Here is a 20347-nt window from a genome sequence, read left to right as displayed (position 1 = left end):
GGAAAGAGAGAGTCAGTTATTAGATGACAAATTGACAAAATTGAGGGTGGATGATCAAATTGCTCATCAACGGCTTTCTTAAAATAAAAAGGTAAATAATTAATAAAGACATCCAAATAGAAAAGGTAAACAAATGATTGGGACGGATAAAGTACTCCTAACAAATGACATATAAACTTTAGGTACTTTTCGGCAAAAAAATAATGTTAGGTACCTGCTTAAAAAGTGACTTAAATACTAGCTACCTTCTGAACAAAAAACACTTTTTTTTTATTATAAACTCAGTCAATTGTTGTCCTTTGTCAATGCTCGTTTCATTTCGTAATATCTTTACTTACATAAGTGTGAAAATTATAAAATTTTGATAATCTTAACGTACTTATTAACACGAATCAAACAAAATCCTCATGACTATATTTTGTGTTATGCATTGGAGATTATTTTAAGGATTATTTTTCTTTATGAATAATGTCCAAAAAGCAAATGACAACAATTGACCGAGAGGGAGTAGATATTTGTGTTTGATGACTGATGAGGCTTTTATTGTCCACCATTCAATAATGATGAACATCAAGCTTCTTCGTCGTTGCCCCCATAATCTCCATGACAATCTCTTTTACCAGTGTGTTGCTTCTTCGATTTCATGCTTATATTTTGGTTTTGTAAATGCAAGATTATAACTTTTGACGATTACAAGTCCATTTTTCGTAGTCGAGACTCGGTTCATTTGGCCAAACATTGACGTTTGGATCATTTCGAAGTTTTAAGCCACAATTGGCATCGCTGACCATGCCCGGGTTCCTATTTCTTTCTTTCACACCAATCTTAAAGCGTATGGTAACAAGTCCTGCAAAATTTCAACAATAATCAAAGTGAAAGAGTGATTCTGTCTCCGGTGACTCAGTGAGTCTCACGAGATTGTGGCACATGTAACACCATCTCGTACAAGTTTTGCGTTATCTGAAACACGTGTTGCAGAATTACCAGAACAAAGGAGGCCAACATCTGCAGGGAAAGCCTTTGCATCAGTGGAAAGCGTGAAAGCAGTCAGCAATGTTAACGCCCCCATTTCCAGCGACTTTCGAGATTCCAGAATAAGTTCTTTCTCTTGACATGCTTCTCCCATTTTACCGATATCTTCATAAACTCAAACACACCGGTCTATTAATACTGGTTAGCGCATAAACTGTTGACCTTTCTATGCAACGAACAAAACAAATGAGTCTGCTCTTCAAAGGATTTTATTTCAGATAAATAAAACCTTGCAGTGATCTGTGATTGTTCTACTTAACTTAAACCCTTTACAAAATTATCCTACTCGACCATTAAATACCGATGAAAAATGTTGCAGGCAGCAACACAACACAGGTCGATGTGACTAAAATCACTAGCTACCGAGAATCTACTCCTATTGGAATTGTTCCCATGAATCTAACTAACTAAAATCACGGGTTTGAGCACTCTTCACTTCTGTCTCTCTTTTGTGCATTACCATGTAAGACAGAACTACGCCTAACATTTTCTGAAACTACCATCTACAATAGGATTCATTCATTGTAAAGCTGCTTCCATTTTCGAGGTTTCTTCCAAAAGCACGTCTTCATAAGCCTTTTGTTGCGCCACCTTCATGAATCCCCCACTACTTAGCACCTGACATATTGTATATCATCTCTTAATACAATCCGCAATGAAAATCAGAGAACACTCAGAAATCATGGTACCAGAATTACACCAAGCTGACCCAACTCGAATGACTCGACAGTTGACACAGCCCAAATAACTCGACATAAGACCAGATTTTGTCCCAAAAGAACACTCAATCCTTCTCCCCAACGGGTGAGCAATTAAATACCGAGCAAACTCTAGTTTAAAGATAAGCAAGCAAATGAGCGGAATGTTTTGAAAGATAGACCCTTCCCAAGTTAGGGGACAAGAGGACTTGAGAGATGGCTAGCCAACAATTCAAGTGACAGAGAAGCTGATGGGAAGGAAGAAGGAAGGAACCTTTTGTAAGTCTACTCGCTTGAGCGCTTTCTTCCTGCTCCAAGATAAGCACCCAAGCTTTGAAATAGAAGTAGATCAGCCAACAAAAAGAACTAGATTCTTTTTCCAGGCTTAGAGGAGAATAAAAAAACAAGGACAGGCTCAATTGATTGAAGGATAGAACGAAGAACCAAAGCGAGTAAGAGGGGCTAATTTTGATGCCAGGACAAGGGCTAGACTTACAAGGAGAGAGAAGCCTAACATAAGGAGATGTTCTGCCAGAAGAACAGATCGGTATTCTGGAAGTGATGGGATCTGCACTCGCTTAATTGGGCGATCGTGTATCCGACAGCTCTATGACGCTCAACCCTCTTTTCGCCTAAGTCACGTCAACTAGTACTCGATACAGCTTTCAGGTAAGACCATCCTTTCTCCCAGGATTCCCAAACACAATGCGACGTGACTAGACTCAATCTGAAGAAGTTTTGAAATCACATTTAATATAAAAAAAAAAAAAAAAAAAAAAATCCTTTATGGACATAACTGGAATTGACCTATTCAGATACGAAGTAACAAATCAGAGAACATCCATAACCCATTGCATGTACAAGTACAGAGTACGACCCTGATATTAACTCACCAGTACTTCGAAGAATAATCTTGCACTTTCCCCTTTGGTTTTGCGCTTGAGAATGGGAAGCAATGAAACAGCTTCTTCCCCTTGCTTCTTCTTTGACTGATATACTTCATGCAGATACTTCGCCACAGTTCTAGCAATAATGAACCAAATTCCGTCAATATACTTCAAAGAAACTTGCTACGTAGCAAAGGAGAAACAAAATAATAAGAACCCCGTCATTCTGGTGTATATCTACCTGGTTCTAGTAGACCATCCATCTGCAATCAAGACAAGATACAGTTAGGCAAACATAAATTTTAAGAGCAGCATTGACAATGTCTTGCAGTCGTGTAAGGGCTCGAGAACGTCAACTCACCCTTGTTCTTGATGATTTCTTGACTATCACCTTCAGTTGCATCCATCTATGGAGTTCACAGTGAAGTCAATAAGAGTCCACCAATAAAAAAAATAGGAAATACAAAGGACAAAGAGAAAGCCAAAATGACAGAATTATGACATGAGTATCATATCATAGATAAAACTTTCTAAAACAAAGAAATGCAAAGATGGGTTAATCGTTGCTCCCGAAGCCTTGGGTGTACATCTAATCCTATTTTTCACAAAATCCATAATTACTCTAACAATTTTATTTGTCTCCTGCTTTTTGGCATTTAGTCGGTTCAACTGGTTTGTTATGCTTGAAATCCACTCAGTAAGTGAAGAGTTTAAATAAATTCTTTCCTATTCCCTTCTCCTTTACTCTTAGGGTGTGTTTGGATAGCAAAAGTGGAGGGAAAGAGAGGGGAGGGAGAAGGAGGGAAGAGAAAGGGATGGAAGGGAAGGGGAGGGAGAATGGAGGAGCTCATTTTCCCTCCAAATCTTGCCTTTGTTGGAGAGGAAATAATTTGGCTTGGAGGGGGGAAGTGGAAGGATTCATTTTCCCTCCCCTCAAAATCCCTCCACCTCCATTTTGCTAACCAAACAAAGGATTTATCATCCCTTCCTTTCCCTCCCCTCTCTTTCCCTCCAAATCCTCCTATCCAAACAGACCCTTAGGGGATGCTTGGGACGGGGGTAATAGTTGCTAAGGCAACATAGGTCAAAATAAAGGAAATAGGGAGGTCATGGGAAGGAAGCGAAGATATTACTTTAGTAATAACTACCTTCATAAGAATAAGCATAATAAACACTTATAATCCATTCATTACCAATGTGACCATCTACGGAAAAAACACAGTAAGTAAGTTATCCTAGAGTAAGGATCATCTCTATGTCCTCCAGGAAAATGAACACTTGTAATCCATTCATTACCATTGCGACCATCTACGGAAAAAAGACAATAAGTACCGTTCTAATATAAAGGGATCTCAAGAGGAATTTAAAGTCCGAACCGCAAACTAAAAACATTTCTGAGCCAATTGATATGGTACCTCATCCATCAGTCTTGGACCAGGGTCTTCTTCACACACAGCTTCTCTCATTATATTATCATAGGAGTGAATACCTTCTACGTCTGAATCTTCACCCTTACGATTTCCAAACACTCTTGCAGATGTTGAGCACCGAACAGGTGTTCCAGGAGCAAGATGTGTTCCAGAAGCAAGAGGTGTTCCAGGAGCAAGTACCGATCGGCTATCAGCTGGGGTTCTAGGGGAAACTGCCACCTGCATTTTTCCGGGAATTTGCATTGTTTCATCTGGTTCAGCTTCTGGTTCGAAAGTTGGTTGTGTTTCTGTCTTCTTTCGACAATGAATGGTTTTAAACTCCATGGCAACACCTACAATTTTTTAAATGAATAATCTATGACATGCAATCATCCAAACAATGGATAAAAAGCACAATAAACTTTACTACTCACAAGGTATTATGGGTTCCAAGAAATCCTTTAACAGAACCGCAACTCGATGAAACCTCCATAAATCAATAACCGTACGAGGAGCTTTCCTTCTCTTACATACTAAATCACTTGCATCCTTGATGGACAGCTTCATTATTCTATTGAAAAAAAGTTATCATGATAATTTTGGACCAAATGTGTCAGTAATGGAGATTCGATTATTGAAACTATGATCAAATATTAAAGTACAACACATAATCTTAAAGGATCACATCTGAAAATTTCAGCTTTTGAAATAATCCAACTGGGATAAAATAGACGATGCAACAAACTTACTCTGCATTCAGTGTTGTAGTCTCATCAAACATGCATTTTCTCTTATTTGGTCTTCGGAAATTTTCCTTCTTGACAGGAGTAGGAACAAGCACAAACTTTGGATTACTAGCAGCTACAATTACAAGAGGCCTTAGTAAACATCAAATTTGTTGATGAGTAAAGAAATTCAAGATGCACGATCCCCAGCAACAGAAGTGTGATGACCAAAGAAATAACCTTCGTCATTTGTTTCAAAAATTATGTTGAACACCTTTCCTATGTAAAAATTAGTGGAAAAAAAATGTTGAGCATATCTACATAAGTATGCACCTGCAGGGTCTGCAACATTTGAACCACTTATCTTCTCAACAGGAGAAGGGACTTCATTGTCCTTTTCCAAAACATGGTCATGCTTCTCTAAAGGAGACCTCTCCTGATTGTCCTCATTACCATGAACATTGTTTTGTACATCGTAATCATTGACAAGATTGAGAAGTTCCACATCCAATTCACAGATCATATCAGCACCCAGTCCATCGTCTTCATTGAACCTTATCTCTCGAAGCTTTTCCTTGCTAAGCTCTAAACCTTTTGTACGATTTGGAGAGCTTAATTCCACATCAACGTCCATCAGCTGAGGTGGTGAAAAAACACTGCAACAATAGGATGGTATGTACTCATGAAACCACACGACCCATGACGAAATTGTGTCAGGACCTTAAATTTTAAAGGTCAAGTTAAATGTTGAGTTACTCATACTTGTCAGGGGGAGTATGACCAAGCATAGAAGCTTCTTTGTCAGAAGCCAGTTTTTCAGGTGTCTGAATGGATGAAGAAGCATTTTGCTGCATACTGATCCCCGATAATGCCTGAGTGTTATCCAATTCCTCGAGGTGAAGAGGCCCCTCTTCAAAACGATGCTGCAAAAAATTGTGAAACAGCCATGTCCGTCTTTAAGAATGCAAAAATGACAGGACGATAATTCAAGATCCACAAGGCCATAAGTTTAGGCCACTTTGATGAGTTAGATAAATATTCATTAGACTGCGACACATGCAAGGAAGGCCGAAGTACTCCATTACTCCAGTCTTTTCCACCAAAGAAAGCACGTCAAATAGACGGCAATGATGTGATGTTTATGGTATAATGAAAATCATAAATAAGTGGTAAAGACAGAGGTATCAAACTATATGAAGTTTTATCGAATCCTCACATCCAGCAAAATTTTCGGTAATATGCATAAAAATATAAAAATACCACACAAATAAACTGCTCCTTCCAAAAGATGAGATTAGGCAATTGTAGGAACTAATGACAAGCTACACTGGAAGTCTGACCCACATTCAGAATAAGAAAAAATGCAGTGACTTAGTAAATACAGTACATCCAACAAAATAACCATGTCGATAGCCATTCTAATGCAGATAGGTTCTGAATCCATGTCATGAAACATATAGTTCAACAACTTTACTAGCTAAGCTAGCTGACCAAGTTGACATCTAATATGCATTGAATTGTTGAAGCACAATTTTTTTTTAAAAAAAAAGTAAAAACCTGGAAAGAATTCAAGAATATTACCTTGCGCGAATCAGTCAGGTAATGAGTTACATCCACCTCTGAGAAAAACAGTTTATATTAAGAACACATCTAAACACAAAACAGAAATCTTCAAAAAACGACAACACTTGAAGAATACCTTTCAGAATAATGTCTTCCTTCTGTGACACATGGTCCCTGTAACATTGGATAAATCATTATAGCAAGAAATTGAGTAGTACTCCGTATATGCTAAACATACTGTTAGATAATACTCTCACCTGATAGCATCATCAGTAACCTCCAGTTGAAATGTATCGAGTTCATATCTCTTTGGTAGGCTAATGGAATGAGTAAAACGTACTATATCTCTAAAGGGGACAGTTTTTTTGCTCAATGAAAACCTGTTAATATCAGAGACAATCTGGTCGCAGTCCTGATACAGATACTCAGCTTTCTTCGAATATATCCTTACAACACCAAGAAGAAGATATGCCAAAACCCTATAGGTTACAGAAGGCAGTCCTTCCAGCAAAATTATATCTGTCACAACCAAGAAAGCAAAATCATCGGACATATCCAAGAAGGCTATCAAGAAACTCCGGAAAAAGAACCAGCTTTTCTCTAGTAAGTCGCGAAAGGTCAAATCATAGTGTCCTTCGATACTTCATAGCAAAAATACAAAGGTAAGCCTAAGTCAAAACAGATGCTTACTTACGGCTATGAACTTTTGAGGTACTAATTTTTAAAAAAATTTAACAAGACAGAATAAATCTAGACAATTTGAAAATATCTGAGCATAAACATTCCGATTCATCATGAACCTGAAGATAACAAAAGTACCCCAAAAAAAAAAGCTCTACTGAAACCCTGATTGAACAGCCAGAATCCCATCAAAGATGAATTCGGAGAATTTCAAGTACACACTATCTTATTCCTAAGGCCCTAACTAGAAAAAAGCTACTTCCCATGGATATATTTATGCCATTTGCCACAGCTTTTCTACTACATTCATCCCAAAGGGTTGCCCACATTTACACATCAATCATTCATCGGAAAGGACCGACCATAGATACATTCATCATTTACCATAAATTAACATACCCTAAATCAAACAAATAAAAAAGATAAACCCTAATTGACTTATTGCCAATATGATCGCCCATTAAAATCCATAAGATAACCAAAATATGAAACCTTGATAAGAAACCCAAATAGTTCAACCTGATGATCCAAGTCGCTTAATTTTACCAGTTTACCACACAAAAACATCAATTAACATACAGGATTGAGTGAAAACAACTACAAACACAAAAATAAGGAAACCCAGTTGAGCATTTTGGCCATCTCACAACAAACCTAGTATTATCATTTTAATATATACTCCCTCCGTCTCAATCATTTGTTTACCTCGCAACAAATACAAGGTAAACAAATAATTGCACTAAGGAGTAAACATTAGTCCCTCAAAAGTCAAAACCTTTGATTAACACCAATACAAACCTAACATTCACACTCCCAAACGTCAGTACATCACAATATCAAAAAAAAAAAAAACATAAATTATCAGCAGATTCAGCACTACACTAAAAAAGTACGGAGTATATACTTAAAAACAAAAAAAATGCCATCTTTTCATAAAAGTGCGATCTTTATGTAAAAATAAAACAAACCCAGATGAAAAAATACAGAAAAAGATAGAAACTTCAAAGTAAAAAACAGAGATTAAAAAGAGTACAAACCAACAGAAGAAGGGATATTGGTATCAGTAACTTGGCGTTTTTTAAGGCGTTTGAAGAAATAACCAGCAACCCAAATGCTGCCTAAAGGTCCTTTACTTGATAATAAACTTTGTGAATCAAACATTCTGCTTTTCTCTACTTGTTGTTGGTGTTTTAATGGTGGTAATTTGGTGTTGCTGTTAATTTCCCCTAATTTTGAATTTGTTGATGAAGTGCTCATTTTTAATGGAGAGGGAAACGGTCGAATGGTGTATTAGGGAAGTTTCTTCCAAGTGTCTTTTTTTTTTTGGACACTCTGGTTTTTACTGTTGATTTTTTAATGTATAAATAAATAAAATGTTGGTGAGTTGGTCACATTATCAACCGGACAACCGCTAATAATTCTCTCTTAAAACGGAAATATTTGTTTTAAGATTAAGATAAATTAAATAATCTACTATTTATATAAATAAGATAGGTCTTTTACTAATATTTAATCATTTTATTTTTGGCTTATTTATGTAAATAGTATAATATTCTGTTTTAAGTTTAAGACTAATAATGCTAACTTAAACGTGAATTTGTGTATTAGTAAAACTTGGTAGGGTTCGAGCTTCCAGCTTCCAACTTTTGAATTTTGGGTCTATCTTCCCAAGTACGTGGGTGAAGCCGTAGAGGTACATTAGTGTAGTAGGGCATGGGAGGGTGTAGTGATTGCTTTGCTTTTGTGGGTAAATTTTGCCTAATTTGGGTCCTTGTTCATTCAATGACAATAATAATGGTTGGAATAGTTCCTAAATAGAGTAATTCCCATTTTCGATGGATTATGCCGTCGGAAGATTTTAGACGATCTTATGTAATCGTTTTTATGGTAAAATGTGACCATTTAATGACAAGATATTATAATTAGTGTTTGTCGCTAAAATGACAACATTGACCCGTCTTCATTTGTGAAAAAAAGTAACCCATCACATGAGAGACTTATTGATATTTCTTATATTATACTACATCAACCCATATTTTCCAATTAATAATCTTCTTTTCACTAATCTTTTTTTCTTGTCGAATGTCACTTAATAAAGCATCCATATACTAGTAGTAATAATTTTACAATAACTTCGTTTATGCAAAAGTAGATCCTTCAATCGAGAAAATTGGGACCTAGACTAGGCTCAGTTTGGCAAAAAAAAACCTGAAAATGTAGGTAAAAACTGAAAAGCTAACTGAAACCTGAAAAAGTAACTGATAAGATAGCTGAAAATTATGAGCTGATAAGGTAACTGATTAAGCTACTTGCCAAACACTTGCAAAAAAATCAGGTAGCTGAAATTTTGGTCAAATAAGCTACTTTGGTCAAATAAGCTACCTGAAGTGTCGTGTCAAACAGAGCCTAATGAGTTGTTTTGTTTGACCAGGGAGGAATGATCACCCAAATCAAAATAGGAAGGCTAATTTAGGAAAATAAGCTACTCCAAAGTACATTGATGGAAATGGACTACAAATGATTTAAATTAATGAATATTCTGGTATTTGCTCTAAAGATACACATTAAAAACGTAAATGAAAAAAAGATTCTCATCATATCATATCATATCATACTTCATATCATCATATCATATTAAATATTAATCCTACAACATCACTGCCTACATGGCAGTATAAGAACTCAGCACATATGACGTGTCGTATTTAGAGAGTTACAGCTTCTTAACAATTGAAAATTAAAATGACCAAACAAAAGCCAACAACAATTACATTACCACGAATAGAGTTATTTCCTAAACTCATGCCACTAATTATGCATAATCTTAACAATAAAAAAAATATACCACTATGATTAACTATAGATAAAATCTTTCCTAATTAAATGGCACTGATATACTTTACACAAAATATCATATTAAATATTAATCCTACAACATCACTGCCTACATGGCAGTATAAGAACTCAGCACATATGACGTGTCGTATTTAGAGAGTTACAGCTTCTTAACAATTGAAAATTAAAATGACCAAACAAAAGCCAACAACAATTACATTACCACGAATAGAGTTATTTCCTAAACTCATGCCACTAATTATGCATAATCTTAACAATAAAAAAAATATACCACTATGATTAACTATAGATAAAATCTTTCCTAATTAAATGGCACTGATATACTTTACACAAAATATTGCATAAAATAAAAACGATATACTTCACATATATTTAACTCGAAAAAATGTTAGAAAAATATTACATAAAATAAAAATGATATAGTTCACATCTTATACGAAAAAATATTAGAAAAGTATAATAAAGTTAATCATAAAAAAACTCTCTTTAGGCTAAATATAATTGATATTTGCATAATATATTTTATTCCACAAAATATTGAACTAAGTAACACCCACGAATTTTCCGTGTTGGCATTTATAATTTAATTAGTCATTTTATTATTTGTATTTTAAAACCGTTTTTATAAAAATGTGGCTTTATATGTAAAATAATATTAATGTTGATAAAAAAATATCCGTCTTAAGTTTGTAGTAGGTTCGGGTTGTGTTTTAGGGTAAAATCGACTTAAAATGATAGTTTGAGCCTAAGATAACTATGGGCTTTCATCCTACTCTTTTCCCTCCACCCATATAAGAGCTTAAACCCTATCTTCTCCCTCCACCATTCATTTTTCAGCAACAAATACACAACTACAACACCATTGTTACACAAGTTCCACCTCCTTCACTAAAATGACCATAAAACCTTCGTTTCTTATCGGTTTTCAACGATTTTTGCGCCTATCTCTTCCTCTCCTCGCCCTCCATCTTCCTAGGTAAGAAAGATCTTGACTTTCCCTCACCCTTGCTGCTGGCCGTGACTTTTGTGGCACGATTTCGAGGTCTTACTTGGGAACTCGGTTCTTGAGCTTCCTTTTGAGCAACCGGCATGGTTCTGAGTCGGAATCTTGCATTTTGAAGAAATAATGAGGTAACGGTGATGGGTTACTCGGTATTATATCATTTGTATGTTTATATGTTATGTTTTGTTGTTATAAGCTAGTAATTGTGATTCTTATGAGATTATATGTGTAGTTGTTTAAGATGGATTTATACAAGGTTTTACTTGCTTAAATTGAGTAAAGATGGTATCTTTGGCTTTCTTATGAGACGGGTAATTATATGTGGTTGTTGTTATATGTCACTAGTATCATTACTTGCTTAAAGTTTCAGTTTTGAGACGGTTCCATTTAGCTTGTTGTTAAAATATGAGAGAATTGATTGTCGAAGGTTGGCAATATGCCTGTATTGTGTTAATTTTTATTGATAACAATGTCAATGATCTAAAGCTTATTATATACAACAGTGACAGCTAACTATTCCTAAGTTAAGGCCTAAGAATAAGGAAAGGATAACCACAAATTAGCAACTAAATATTTACAAGATAAGTATGAAATAATATATATTCCGTACATATCCCACATAATACGGGAATATATTATTTCATAGTTCCATACTTCCCCTTAGTTGGAGCAGTAGGAGCTCGAATGCCCAACTTACGACTCAAATATTCAAAAGCATCTCGTCCAAGGGCCTTGGTAAATAAATCTGCAATTTGTTCTTTGCTTTGGATATGACTTGTTGCAATGTTTTTGGTTATCAAATGTTGTCGAATAAAGTGACAATCAACTTCAATGTGCTTCGTACGATCATGAAAAACCGGGTTTTTGGCAATGTGTAAAGCAGACTTATTGTCACAAAGAACTCGCATAGGGTGCATATGAGGAATATTGAGTGAAGAAAGGAATAATTTCACCCATATTAACTCACTTGTGACGGCTACCATAGCTCGGTACTCCGCCTCTGCCGTGGATTTGGCAACAGTCGGTTGCTTGCGAAATTTCCAAGATATAGGAGTCGAGTCGAGGGCCACGAAATACCCAGTGAGTGACCGACGAGTTAGTAGACATCGAGCATAGTCCGAGTCAGAATACCCATTAAGTTGCAGTTTGGCATCCTTTCGCATCACTATGCCTTTACCTGGGTCACCTTTAAGGTACTTAACCACACGGAGCGCGGCTTCCAGATGTTCTTTCCTCGGTTCTTGCAGGAATTGGGATAAGGTGTGAACGGCATACAACAAGTCCGACGTCGTGATAGTCAGATAAACTAGCCTCCCTACTAGCCTCCTATATATGAGGGGATCTTTTAATAGAGGGCTGGTTGAGAGGATCAAGTCGTGATTTTGAGCAATGAGCATGTGTGCTGGCTTTGCCCCTTCCAATTTTGCTTCCTTGATGATCTCTAAGGCATACTTTCGTTGACAAAGGAATAAACCGGACTCTCCATGAGCTACTTCTATCCCAAAAAAAAACTTCAGTCGACCTAGGTCTTTTATGCCAAATGTTATGTCGAGAAAGAGCTTCAATATATCACTTGCTGTGGTGTTGTTGCTTACAATAATCATATCATCCACATAAACTAAAAGGGCAAGGAAAATGCCTCCTTTGTTCATCGTGAATAATGAGTAATGCGCAAGAGATTTGGTGAACCCATAGCTTTGCAATGCATCCGTCAACTTGGCAAACCAATTTCTCGAAGCCTGTTTTAGACTATATAAGGATTTTAATAACCGACAAACTTTACCTTTCTCGCTGACTTCGAATCCTTGTGGCAATTTCATATAAACTTCTTCATCTAAATCGCCATGAAGGAAAGCGTTGTTGATGTCTAGTTGCGCAATGTCCCATTTCTTTGTCACTGCAATTGCTAATAATAGACGCACGCTTGTCATTTTGGCCACCGGTGCAAAAGTCTCATGATAATCGACACCTTCTATTTGTGTAAAACCTTGAGCTACCAACCGGGCTTTGTGTCTTTCGACGGTTCCATTTGCCTTGAGCTTGACTTTGTATACCCATTTACAACCAATGGGTTTCTTACCATCGGGAAGATCAACAATTGCCCATGTTCTATTTTTTGTAAGAGCCTCGATTTCTTTCCCCATTGCTTCTCTCCATTCACGGTGTTTGACAGCTTCAAAATAATTTCTAGGTTCTCGAATCGCATCAACAACTTCAAGAAAATTTTGGTGACATAATGAAAAACAATTACTTGTGGGATAATTAATTATTGGATAACGGGTACCTTTCATAGATGACGATGATTGAGACGAGTGAGTTGATTTTGTTGAGATGACACGAGTGGACTTGCAAAGATAGTCTTTCTTCCATGCGGGTTCGAACTTTTGCCTCTCACCACGTCCTAAGCGGACTTCTTCCTCCATTTCCGTACGCTCCCCCTCAATGTCAACACCCTCCTTATCTCCACTGTTCTTATTGGTGTTCGAGTCGGTAGCATGATCCCTCTCACTCTCAATTTGCTCGGTATGGCCTGGTTGGATATTTCTGTCCATGATAGTTTCAAATGTAGGTGTTGTGCTTGGAGGTGGAGTGTAAGGGTTGAATTCGATTATGGGGAGTGAATCAGTGGGTTCATTTTTTGCATCTTGTTTTGGGTCATGAGTTGTATCGTGTTCATAAGGAAAGACATGCTCATAAAAATGCACATCACGGGAAACGAAGTGTCGCCTTGATTTTAAGTCATAAACGCACCACCCTTTCTGAGACTTGGGATACCCAATGAACATACAACGAATTCCACGCTCCTTAAACTTGTCCTTTGGTCGTTGTTTATTATGAGCATAAACGAGACAACCAAAAACCCTTAAATTATCTAGATTAGGAGCATGACCATACAATAGTTTATAAGGTGTCTTTCCATCCAGAATTTTTGTGGGGGTCCTATTTATGAGATAGGCAGCAGTTAAGACACATTCCCCCCAGAACTCGATGGGTAGGTTGGCTTGAAATCTAAGTGCCCTCGCTTTCTCTAAAATGTGTCTGTGCTTTCTCTCAACACGGCCGTTTTGCCGAGGGGTGTCTACTACACTGGTTTGGAAAATCATGTTGTTTTCTTTATAAAATTGTTTTAACGGTCCCGAAAGAAATTCAGTTCCGTTATCACTTTGTACTATTTTAATTTGCTTTCCAAACTGGGTGTCTACCATTTTGCAGAAATACTTCATTAAATCACAAACCTCCCCTCTATTCTTCATAAGGTGGATCCAAACACTACGGCTATGGTCATCGACGACAGTTAAAAAATAATGTGCACCAGATAAGCTATTTTCTCTATATGCCCCCCATATATCACAATGTATTAAATGAAACAAATTGTCATTCCTCTTATTATTCAACGGAAAACTCAATCGGGTTTGTTTTGAACGACAACAAGGGTCACAAATAAAATTTGGATCAACGGATTATTGTTTCGAAATTAATTTGCTAAAAGAGGTAAAAACATGACTTGAAGGATGACCAAGTCTTTGATGCCATACCCGAGCTTCATCTACACCAACTCGTGCAACAACATTCCCGACTCGTGTCATGTAATAAACGCCATCTCGCAACTCACCCCGTCCAATCTCCGTCTTCGTAGATTGGTCTTGTATTATACAACAATTAGGATTAAAAACCACTAAGCAATTATTTTCACGAATGAGTTGCGGAATTGAAATTAAATGACACGTCAAATTCGGCACATATAACACATCTTGTAAAATAAAATTGTTTGTGAGAATAACTCTCCCATGTTCAGTAGCGACAATGGACGAGCCATCCGGTAAAGCAACATTCGACGGCGCTCCTTTCCATGGCTCGCAAAGTATTTCCTTACAACCTGTCATATGGTGGGAGCACCCACTATCGAGCATCCAATCATTCAAATTAACAGAGCGATTACTTTTTAATTTTTCACTACTTTCACCTCTGGTATCAAGAAGGGTTCGTACTTGCTCGATTTCCGTCGCAGTGAGAGCTTGTTTTGAGGAGTCTCCTTCATCATTGGTTGACACGGTGTTCGCGGTTTGATTATTAGTTCCTGGACCGCGTCCACCTCTACCACCTCGCCCTCCTCTCCTTCCTCTTCCACGATCCCTGCCATTAATTCCTAACTTTTCCCAACAATTGGCCTCCGTATGGTACCACTTCTTGTAGTGAGTGCATCGCGGGGGTTCGTAGTCCTTGGAATCTGGTTGTTGACTGGTGCCACGACCACTACCAGTTTGTGCAGCCATAGCGACTTCCGTTGCAGGCTCATCTCTGATGCGAGTGACTGCTTTGTGTCGCTCTTCCCTTAAAAGGATCCCATAGACTCGATTGAGAGAGGTGAGGTAGTCTTCCATCAATAAATTGGAACGAATATTATCGTATAAAGCACTATTAAGTCCCATTATTAATTGGTGGATTTTTTCCTCCTCTTTTTCTTTAAGAAATTCAGTGGCAGCACCACATGTACAGGTGGGTACTCGGCTATATGTACCGAGTTCGTCCCATAGGGACTTCAAATTCGTATAATAATCTACGATAGAACGATTACCTTGCCTGCACGCTATGATGTCGCCTTTTAGTTGATGAATACGTCCTGCATTCCCGGCAGCATAATGCTCCTTGAGTTCCTTCCAGATTTCGACAACGGTCCCAGAAAAAGCTATGCTTGGATGCAATTTCTCGTCAATCACACTTCGCAACCAAGCCTTTATCATGGCATTGCATTGACGCCATGCTACGACTTCACAATTCCCTTCCTCCTTCCCTCTGGCTTCGGCACTGTCCCATCAACAAGCCCCAATTTATTCTTGGCTTCTAACCCATTCTTGACGGCATCAGCCCAGAGATCATAATTTTCACCGTTGAAAGTGATTGAAGTTAATTTGAGGCTCGGACTTTCCGAAGGATGTAAAAATAGCGGAGATGAAGGTGGTATGATGTTCGATTCAGGAACTTCAGATTCGGATTTGCTTCCGATTTTTGTCATTGTGATTGTCGTGTATTATGATTGTTTTTTTTTTGTATTGAAAAAAAAAACGCAGGAGCTAGGAATTAATCCTGCTCTGATGCCATGTTAAAATATGAGAGAATTGATTGTCGAAGGTTGGCAATATGCCTGTATTGTGTTAATTTTTATTGATAACAATGTCGATGATCTAAAGCTTATTATATACAGCAGTGACAGCTAACTATTCCTAAGTTAAGGCCTAAGAATAAGGAAAGGATAACCACAAATTAGCAACTAAATATTTACAAGATAAGTATGAAATAATATATATTCCGTACATATCCCACATAATACGGGAATATATTATTTCATAGTTCCATACTTACTAAAGTTGCATTTTTGAGACTATTTTGGGTGACCCGTGTTGGCCTGGACCCCGTCGTATCTGACCGGTGAAAATTCCAATGCCACTAAAAATATGACAGATGGACCGGCGTCGAAAAATTAGGTGGTTTAGCCACTTGAATCACTCGATTCGGAGTCTATATGAGTAAATGGCACCCGTTTTACCGTTTCAAGTTCTATAAATATATATATCCTTTGTGTATGATGGTTGTTTATGCTTTTTATTCGTATCGTGACCAAAGTTTTCCCTTGTTGACTCGTATATGCTTATGGGTAGTTCGGATTTTGGTTTATTTACGTTTTGTCTCGTGTTCCGTATTAGTTAATTCATTTGTTATCGGTTATTTATACTTTGTTCAAGTAACATGTGAATGAGAACTGAAACGTTTATTCACTACCGCTCATTATATTTTATAGATTGGGTTCACTATAATTTATATGGGGATTTTACATACTTCCTTCTTTTGGGCTTGTTATGTTTTAAATGTTGGACTTCACATGATTACATGGTTGGACTTTGCATGATTAAGTTGATGGATTTCCTGTGACTTCAAGTATTGGGTTTTTATGACTTGTTTGATGGGCTCATAAATGAGTCGCTTGAGTTGGTCACACTTATTCTGTAGATTTCACATAACGTAAATTATTCATTATCGCTTATTATATTTTGGGATATTCTCTCATGTACCCCTCAACTTTTTTATTTTCTAAGATGTACCTTCTTTTCTTGCAAAAAAAAACTTTGACCGTTAATAACTTTTGGCTATAAGTTCAGAATACGATAAACTTTTTTTTTTCAAATTGACCGTCTTGAAGAGGTCTTCAGTTTGAAAAAGAATTCACCGACGTCTCACCTCGTAGTCGGAAATTATGGTCGGTCAAAGTTTATTCATTAAAAAAGCTTTGACCAACCATAAGTACCGGCTACGAGTTCAAAAATCGGTGAATTTTTTTTTCACATTCAAGGCCTTGACGAGATAATTGGTTTGAAAAAAAATTATCGTTTTCTGAACTCGTAACAGAGAATTATTGTCGGTCAAAGTTTTTTTTTGAAAAACAAGGGGTATACCTTAGAAAACGAAAAAGTTCAAGGGTACACGAGAGAATATCCCTTATATTTTATTTAACCGGTATGTTAAATTATGAAGTGAAATATTTATTAATATAATACATGTATGAAATATTTATTATAAGTAGTCACTTATGAAGAGTCGTATTCTTGTAGAAATGCCATAATACCATCGTATGTGCTTGACATACATTTTCGCCCTACTTGTGCTGTTCTGGCAAGTACGAGTTTGGCCTACTTGTGCTGTTCTGGCAAGTATGGTTTTGGCCACTTGTACTGTGCTGGCAAGTGAGTCTTATCTTAGTCTTTCCGCCACTTTCGTCTTTGTTCGCGATTGGGGTACTCGGTCTCCATTAGTAGTCGAGTCTTGGGTGCGTGTTGTGCTGGCGCACGTCGAATCGGGATGTACACCCGAGAATCTGCAGATTTAGACTAGGACCATATTATTATCGTAGTCCTACCCGGGGAAATTATAGTCTAAGAGTGATAAATATCTTGCATTATTTGGATGGTTACTTTGGTCATATCTCCTTGAAATACGTGCTCGTGGCTAAGTGGTCGTGTCTGTTTCCTTGTTTTTCTTCTCCATTTATTTTATTGTTGCTTATGCCTTACTTGTTTATTCCATCATTTCTTTTATCCTTGTTGGTTTAAACACGTATGATCTCATGTTTAGTTATAAGTCGATTCACTCATAACTTATCTAATATGATTATTTGTTCATATTCTTTATTATGTTCGTTTTGACATAATATGGCTGGGAGAACCCTGAGTTACTCCCCACTGACAGTGGCTTTCATGTTTACATGAATGACAGGTTTGTGAAGATGCATTTGTGGGGTTTAGACGTGTGAGCTAGCGAGCACCTTGGACTAGTAGTCGGTTTAGTAGAATTGCTTAGACTCACCTTTTATCATTTGTCATTCGAGAGATATATTTTCCCTCACCTTGACTATCACGTTTGTATAATTTAAATCTTTATTACCGCATTCTCTATTTATGTTTTAGGTTTTAATGAACCCGTGCTTTAATTTTAAAAGTTTCAAAAAAATTCCTAATTTCCGCATCATTTTATAAGTTATATTTTCCGCTTTAACGCGGGGGTTCACAAACTATCTATAATTATAATTTAGGGTTATTTCATGGGAATAATCCATCTTATGTCCCCTCTTCTCAGATTAATCTATCCTCGTATTTAACTGAGAATAATCTTATCTTTGACGTCATTTAACTTATACTGATCCCTTGGAAGGGATACCTGTAAAACCGGTTACCTTTTCTCTTGAACACTTTCATTTTAGTGAGAAACAAAAAAAAACAATCAAAAACCCTAAATTATTTTCCCCAAATTGATTTCCTCACCTCTAAATTATTTCCCCCCAATTGTTTCCCCCCAAATTAATACCAATATAAGAAGACAACTGAATTAGTCTTCGTATACAATCCCAAATTCTATTTTTCTAATTTTTTTATCTTTCTCTTAGCTTGTGACATAGATATTTCTTCAACTTTCTCATGCCAACACCCCGTGTAACAGCTTTGTCCAGAAAAAAATATATTCCGCACTGAATATATAGTGGGCTTAACGCTGTCAGCTTCATCGCCATGATAAGGATGATGATTATTCTCGTAGGTGTACTCCATCGCCAAAACCCTATGTTATAATCTGGGCTTGACTTTGTCAGCTTCGTCGCAAGATTACTAAATACCATAAATAAGTGTCGTGATGGTGGTAATTACAGAAAAGATCGTGAAGGCTTTAGTCATTAATTATTCGACGAATTGAAAGGGCAAAATGTGTGACTTGTTGCATAAGGTTATGATGACTATGAAGATGATGAATGATGGCTTACATATAACTTGGAATGTACGGGGTTCAATGGTGAATTAGACCTATAGCAAGATGAACGAGCGAGGGAAGCAATTCGATTGAGTTTGTTAAAATTAAAATCGTTTGGAATCGATTAAAGATGGTGGCTGATTAATTAGGTTGTCAATGACTAAATCGATTTATTTTGTCTGCTACTTTCTAATTTGTACTTTTTTTTGGTGATTATTTGGGTGTTGAAATTAATCTATTTGGGTTTCTTTTGGGGGCATTATTTAGGTTTGTTGATGATTAAAGTAGTAGGATGCTTATTTTAGAGATTGATAGCAAGGTCTATACATGAAGATGAAGATAAAGAAAGTATAAAGAAGAATTAAAAAATGAAAAAAAAGAAAAAAGAAAAAAGCAATGACCTGTTGGGAAACCTGTATTAACAGGTCAATTATGAGCTCAGTTTAGTTAGAGTTAAATGACGTCAAAGATGAGATTATTTTCAGTTAAACACGAGGATAGATTAATCTGAGAAGATTATTTGTTCATGTTCTTTATTATGTTCGTTTTGACATAATATGGCTGGGAGAACCCTGAGTTACTCCCCAGTGACAGTGGCTTTCATGTTTACATGAATGACAGGTTTGTGAAGATGCATTTGTGGGGTTTAGACGTGTGAGCTAGCGAGCACCTTGGACTAGTAGTCGGTTTAGTAGAATTGCTTAGACTCACCTTTTATCATTTGTCATTCGAGAGATATATTTTCCCTCACCTTGACTATCACGTTTGTATAATTTAAATCTTTATTACCGCATTCTCTATTTATGTTTTAGGTTTTAATGAACCCGTGCTTTAATTTTAAAAGTTTCAAAAAAATTCCTAATTTCCGCATCATTTTATAAGTTATATTTTCCGCTTTAACGCGGGGGTTCACAAACTATCTATAATTATAATTTAGGGTTATTTCATGGGAATAATCCATTTTATGCCCCCTCTTCTCAGATTAATCTATCCTCGTATTTAACTGAGAATAATCTTATCTTTGACGTCATTTAACTTATACTGATCCCTTGGAAGGGATACCTGTAAAACCGGTTACCTTTTCTCTTGAACACTTTCATTTTAGTGAGAAACAAAAAAAATCAATCAAAAACCCTAAATTATTTTCCCCAAATTGATTTCCTCACCTCTAAATTATTTTCCCCCAATTGTTTCCCCCCAAATT

At 36.7% G+C, this 20347-nt stretch overlaps 3 protein-coding genes across 3 annotated transcripts in view; all 3 read right to left on the bottom strand.

Moving 5' to 3' along the window:
• Positions 1-1225: 1225 nt before the first annotated feature.
• Positions 1226-8340, bottom strand: LOC141653838 (sister chromatid cohesion 1 protein 2). The gene is made up of 13 exons (XM_074461702.1): positions 8033-8340; positions 6572-6833; positions 6451-6488; positions 6333-6370; positions 5514-5674; positions 5085-5407; positions 4776-4887; positions 4461-4597; positions 4033-4379; positions 2979-3024; positions 2859-2880; positions 2624-2753; positions 1226-1650 (listed from the first exon to the last, which is right to left on the bottom strand). The coding sequence occupies exons 1-13, from the start codon at positions 8250-8252 to the stop codon at positions 1552-1554; spliced, it is 1935 nt and encodes a 644-aa protein (XP_074317803.1). The 5' UTR covers positions 8253-8340; the 3' UTR covers positions 1226-1551.
• A 5877-nt stretch (positions 8341-14217) lies between these two features.
• Positions 14218-16022, bottom strand: LOC141653837 (uncharacterized). Its single transcript, XM_074461701.1, has 2 exons — positions 14795-16022; positions 14218-14497 (listed from the first exon to the last, which is right to left on the bottom strand). Exons 1-2 carry the CDS (start codon positions 15594-15596, stop codon positions 14316-14318), a joined length of 984 nt encoding a protein of 327 aa, XP_074317802.1. The 5' UTR covers positions 15597-16022; the 3' UTR covers positions 14218-14315.
• The window catches only part of LOC141651942 (uncharacterized), a 57082-nt gene continuing 52668 nt past the window's right edge, over positions 15934-20347 (bottom strand). The window contains exon 5 of the mRNA XM_074459630.1: positions 15934-15997. Within this exon, the coding sequence (XP_074315731.1) occupies positions 15934-15997 (64 nt within the window). The remainder of the gene's footprint in view (positions 15998-20347) is intronic.

Source organism: Silene latifolia, chromosome 4, assembly GCF_048544455.1.
Source record: "Silene latifolia isolate original U9 population chromosome 4, ASM4854445v1, whole genome shotgun sequence".
Classification (NCBI taxonomy): domain Eukaryota; kingdom Viridiplantae; phylum Streptophyta; class Magnoliopsida; order Caryophyllales; family Caryophyllaceae; genus Silene; species Silene latifolia.
The sequence above is the reverse complement of the archived record's forward strand: the minus strand, read 5'-3'. Positions and strand labels throughout refer to the sequence as shown.

Excerpts from the sequence above, each read along its gene's own strand:
- LOC141653838 (XM_074461702.1), bottom strand. The coding sequence starts at position 8,252 with ATGAGCACTTCATCAACAAATTCAAAATTAGGGGAAATTAACAGCAAC. Across the intron at positions 5,675-6,332 it reads ACCTGACTGATTCGCGCAAG|CATCGTTTTGAAGAGGGGCC; the intron begins GTAATATTCTTG and ends AATTTTTTGCAG. Across the intron at positions 1,651-2,623 it reads GATTATTCTTCGAAGTACTG|GTGCTAAGTAGTGGGGGATT; the intron begins GTGAGTTAATAT and ends ACAATATGTCAG.
- LOC141653837 (XM_074461701.1), bottom strand. The coding sequence starts at position 15,596 with ATGATAAAGGCTTGGTTGCGAAGTGTGATTGACGAGAAATTGCATCCA. Across the intron at positions 14,498-14,794 it reads AAGTAGTGAAAAATTAAAAA|ACCAATCTACGAAGACGGAG; the intron begins GTAATCGCTCTG and ends GTATAATACAAG.